At 37.9% G+C, this 5,719-nt stretch overlaps 1 protein-coding gene across 1 annotated transcript in view; it reads left to right on the top strand.

Moving 5' to 3' along the window:
• Positions 1-2,031: 2,031 nt before the first annotated feature.
• The window catches only part of LOC138959285 (histone acetyltransferase KAT2B-like), a 29,821-nt gene continuing 26,133 nt past the window's right edge, over positions 2,032-5,719 (top strand). Inside the window, exons 1-4 of the mRNA XM_070330694.1 lie at positions 2,032-2,238; positions 3,445-3,568; positions 4,914-5,059; positions 5,294-5,383. Of these exons, the coding sequence (XP_070186795.1) occupies positions 2,041-2,238; positions 3,445-3,568; positions 4,914-5,059; positions 5,294-5,383 (558 nt within the window). The 5' untranslated portion in view covers positions 2,032-2,040. The remainder of the gene's footprint in view (positions 2,239-3,444; positions 3,569-4,913; positions 5,060-5,293; positions 5,384-5,719) is intronic.

Here is a 5,719-nt window from a genome sequence, read left to right as displayed (position 1 = left end):
TTACAGCCTACCTTGTGTGTTACTTGTGTGTGTTTGTATGTTTGTTGTGGTTGTTGTTTACGTTCACACTGATTTAGACGAAATCGAACTTGTTGCTGTAGATGAATACACAATCACCAAGTGCATCACACCTTCAATCGATCACCAGTCATTGCACAATTTGATAGCTGCAGTTAAAAAGAATTGAACAGACAGCACAGATTCAGACACACACATTTTTTAATTCATACACACACACACACATGTGCACATGCACACACACACACACACACACCACACTTCCATACGCAACTCAGTTTAGGGACATGCAAGCACCCTCGATCACAACAACTGGCTGCTACCACTGTGATAATTTCAACAGTGACAGAAAGACTGATGATAACATTAACAATAATTAAAAGATTACAAGGAGAAGAAATGACAATTGAATCTCAGTACATTTATTGTAGTTCCATTTGCTGTCATCTTTTTACCCTTCAAATTCCTGATAATCAAGCAAAAACCCCAGAAAACTACATGTATTCCCGAAATGTTGTTGTTGTTGTTGTTTTTGTTGTTGTTGGCGGCAGTATGTGTGTGTGTGTGTTTTAATTTCCTCATTTTGCTCATTCACGAATTTTTTGACGTCAAATAATGGCTTTCACCACTGCACACCGCATGGATGAGATCAACATAGAAAGGGAAAAAACTTACACACACAAAAACAAGTCGCGTAAGGCGAAAATACAACATTTAGTCAAGTAGCTGTCGAATATGCATGGCGCTGGTGGACAATATTCACTTTTTTGGCCTAAAACACACTTTTTTGGCCAAAAACGTACATTTTTGGCCAAAAAAGTGTGTTTTTGGCCAAAAAGCATAGTCGAACTCACAGAATGAAACTGAACGCAATGCAACGCAGCAAGACCGTATACTCGTAGCATCGTCAGTCCACCGCTCACGGCAAAGGCAGTGAAATTGACAAGAAGAGCGGGGTAGTAGTTGCGCTGAGAAGGATAGCACGCTTTTCTGTACCTCTCTTCGTTTTAACTTTCTGAGCGTGTTTTTAATCCAAACATATCATATCTATATGTTTTTGGAATCAGGAACCGACAAGGAATAAGATGAAAGTGTTTTTAAATTGATTTGGACAATTTAATTTTGATAATAATTTTTATATTTTAAATTTTCAGAGCTTGTTTTTAATCCAAATATAACATATTTATATGTTTTTGGAATCAGCAAATGATGGAGAATAAGATGAACGTAAATTTGGATCGTTTTATAAAACATTTTTTTTTTTTACAATTTTCAGATTTTTAATGACCGTCCAAAGTCATTAATTAATTTTTAAGCCACCAAGCTGAAATGCAATACCGAAGTCCGGGCTTCGTCGAAGATTACTTGACCAAAATGTCAACCAATTTGGTTGAAAAATAAGGGCGTGACAGTGCCGCCTCAACTTTCACGAAAAGCCGGATATGACGTCATCAAAGACATTTATCAAAAAAATGAAAAAAATGTTCGGGGATTTCATACCCAGGAACTCTCATGTCAAATTTCATAAAGATCGGTCCAGTAGTTTAGTCTGAATCGCTCTACACACACACACACAGACACACATACACCATATGACCCTCGTCTCGATTCCCCCCTCTACGTTAATACATTTAGTCAAAACTTGACTAAATGTAAAAAGAAAGAAAGAACAGAAAGATGTAAACAAAGACAATGAAGGTAACACTGCAACATTCATGCTGTAGCCGGAAAAGATGTGTAAGTGGGCTAGATTCAGTCGATAAAGGCGGATCGTCAAACCCCATGGCCTTGGTGGCGGAGGTTCAAATATTGGAATAATCAAGTTTTCGAGACAAGGTCTCCTACACCGTTAAAATAAAAACAAACCACTTGCTTGACCGTAGAGTACTCAACACAATAATATTTGAAATATCGTAGAATATCTTTTTGATGTTACTTTTACATCATAACCCATTTTCTTTTACCAAATCTTCCCCGGATATATATTTGTAATGGTATAAGCGACTCAAGGAAAGAAAATCAATGGCGTCGGAAGAAAGCAAGCTGATGAATGGAATTGAAGACGGACAAAATGTGCCTCGCACTGTCCAAACTCAAGGGAATCCGGCCGAGATTTCTAGACCTAATAATTTTCAAAGAATTGCCCAAAAGAAGATGATGGTGAAGAGTTTTCCGAGAAACAAAAAGCTTGAAAAGTTGGCTGTGTATTCCTCTTGCAAGGTTTGTTTATGTTTGAAAGGAGCGTTTGGAGTTGATTCAACTTCCAGTCCAAGTTATAGCGTATACTACGGTGTGAAACATATTCTTTTTGGTCTTAAGTCAGGTACCGGGTAAAGTAGTTATCTTAATGTTCGCGAATCAGAAATTCAATTGCCGTGTACTGACTGAGCGAGGACACTAAAATAGTAATAGTGAGAACTGAGACTAAGAAGAAATAAGAATAGACAGATCTAGATCTTTGATCTCTGTGTTCACTCTATTTGGTAATGTTGAACTTTATCGTTGTAAATGAATAGCTCACAATACCGTGGCATCTAAGCCTCCAATTTTGCAGAACCTGCTCTAGTAAGCATAACAACTAAACAAGTAATTTTAAATACCTTTGAAGTCACCGAATGAACTGCCTTTTGTTTGTAAACGTCATGCATGGGTTTTAGAATTGACAGGCGCAGTGGCCTAGTGGATAAGACGTCGGCCTCCAATGTTGAAGGTTGAGTGTTCAAATCCCGGTCAATCGTGCCGGGTGGAGATTTGTTTGATCTCCCAGGTCAACTTATGTACAGACCAGTGACAGTACTGTTAGTGTTAGTACCTTATCCCCCTTCGTGTGTACTCGCAAGCACAAGACCAATTAGATACGCACACAAAAATCCTGTAATCCATGTCAGAGTTTAGTGGATTACAGAAACACAAAGATATGGATCATGCACTAAAAATGCTGCAGAATAATCGATAAGACGATTGTGGTGGCTAAACGGATAAAGAACAGAAAGGAGGAAAACATCAGCACAGCCGCCATTTCAAAAGATAGGCAACTCTGTTGATATTAAGTATGCATTTTTGTCAATCAAATGACCAAAGTAATAAATTATGCTCAGGTTTGGACTTTGGAGTTCGATCCGTTGTTTAATTTTACGATAAATATTCTTTGGTTTGATCAAATTTAAAGGAACTTGCATCAAAAATAAGTCCAGAATGCTACTAGATCAGTGGATGGTGAGCAATGAATTTACAAGTACAACGCTAAAGTTGAACATTACCGTCTGTTTTGCATAATTCGTGAAGATATATATTTCAGTTGATGAAACGCACACATTTTATAATCCAATTTTGTTTGTTAAATTGTTCAATTTCTTGCACTTGCAACTTGCATAATTCACATTTTGTACATTACGATTGACTTGAGATATAGAGTTGTTATTTTAGACTGAAGGGTGCACGTGCAATGGATGGAAGAATCCGAATCCACCCCCAAATCCACCTAGGATGGACGTTTCACAGCCCCTGGCCAACCTGACTGATCCCTGCAGAAGTTGCGCACACAGTCTGGGTAGGTATTAAGATGTACAATCAAAGAATCATGCACACTACAAACACTGAATTGTTACAAATTTTATTTTATGTAAAGTTTTGATATGACTCTTTATAAGTTGAAAGTTGTTTAAACTTTAAAGTTATTGTTAAATGACATTGTATGGTGCAGGGATGTTGCAACAAATTCATACCTATAGGACAAATGTCCTGAGTTCTTCGGCATCAATAGGACATTTGACCGCTTTCAGAAAGTGTAATAGGACATTATAAATTTGCGCCAAACAGCTTATAACACATTCCATGGAATTGTTTCTAAGTCATACGCACACACACACACACCCACGCGCGCGCGCTGTAAAACACATACAATAATATAGTAAATACATCAACACAGTGTGCGTATAATGTTGTATTTGTTTAGTTTCAAAGAAACCACAGAAAAGAAACCAACATGAACAACTTCAGAGCTCTTACTTTAATTACAAACTGCATGATTTGGATAAAAGTTGAAAAACAAAATGATCGGTTTGATCTAATGCTGATCTTTTGCAGGCTTTAGGTTTTTTTCAGCGGCATAATTCAGTGCTTCGTCTTGTATCGAAAACAAGAGCAGACAACACATTTAGTCAGTTGTAGTTGTCTCCCGTACTCCTGTAGCATGCATGCACTGATCTAAAAATAATCCACTATTTTTAGATCAGTGCGCTGCACCGAGACGGTTATACCCAAACGGCGCATACCGCAAACGGTTCGGGAATTCCCGACAAAAGAAAAGATCCGCACGCGGCACTGGCAACTTCAGTGTCAGCTGAACACGAGAGCGTTCGGTCTTTTTAGAAGATTTGTATCTTGAAATGAAAATTAACGAATATCGCGCTGTCCGAAGGAAGGAGTACATATCGGACAATGACCACGCTCAGGCTAAAACGATAGGACATCTGACCGACATGCGGCAATGTGAATCGGACATTTGGGGATTTTCATCGTTATATGTCCGATGCCTAACGACATCCCTGATGGTGTATGCAATGATGAATATATCACTTTCATTGTTTCAGTGTGCTTGTGCTATACCTTGCAAAGTTCACCTTGCTTTCTGTTGATAGCAAGGAACTGACACCTATGTTTCACTTTCAGAAAGGAAATAAAAACAACAGTAATAAAAAAATTCAATAAACACCAAAATGACACTAAAAATATTATATATGTATTACAAAACAGCATAAATATTTGTATTTTGTCAAATTGTTGTTTAGATTTAATCGTATTACTATAGTATTAATTACTTAGCAAGTTGAACAAGATTCAAGGAATGCAGAATGACAACAACTGAACAAGAAATGTGTGTGTGAATGCTTCAGGTTCCCACGTCTCTCACCTGGAAAACGTGGACACGGATGAGCTGGATCGCCTGCTGCGGATAGTGGTGGATGTGGAGAACCTCTTCATGTGTGTGCACAGGGAGGAGGACTCGGACACCAAGCAAGTCTACTTTGTTCTCTTCAAGGTCAGTAGTCACTTCCTCTGTTGTCTATTTCTCCTTCTCTATTTGAAAAACATTGGTGCATCTCACTGTTTTAACAAAATTCTATGGTCAGCAAGCACTGAAAAACTGTCTTAGGTATCATGTCACGGTGGGTAGGTTGTTGAGTTAAGTCAGTAAAGGTTTACCTTACCTTACGTACCTTACTTTATGCATGCAAAATGTAATTTATTTGTAAAGTGTTGTATTTTGTTTCAGTTGATGAGAAAATGCATACACAGCCAGAGCACTCCAGTTGTAGAAGGTCAGATTGGCAAGCCACCCTTTGAGAAGCCCAGCATTGCAAAGGTGGGTGAAACAATAAGTTCCACTCTGTTTGTGTCACTGTTTTGTGTGTTTTGCTTTGTTTAGAAGTGAACATTAGTGTTGTTGTTGGTCTGGTAGTTACCACAATTGAAAGTCCTGGGAGGCAATTTGTGTTACATCCAAACAGGTAGCAAAAGCTAAAATAATCTTGAAAAGGACAATTTTACTTTGACATTTTAAAGCAATACTACTTTACTAATAACAGGTTATTTCAAGGTGTTACAAAGTGTATGATGCAAGTACAGTCTTTGTGTGTGACACTATGAACAGTGTTTCTCATGGTGTGATATACTGTGTGATGTAGTTATTGTCCTATCA

This window comes from Littorina saxatilis, linkage group LG2, assembly GCF_037325665.1.
Source record: "Littorina saxatilis isolate snail1 linkage group LG2, US_GU_Lsax_2.0, whole genome shotgun sequence".
NCBI classification, from domain to species: domain Eukaryota; kingdom Metazoa; phylum Mollusca; class Gastropoda; order Littorinimorpha; family Littorinidae; genus Littorina; species Littorina saxatilis.
This window is presented reverse-complemented; position numbering and strand designations above follow the sequence as displayed.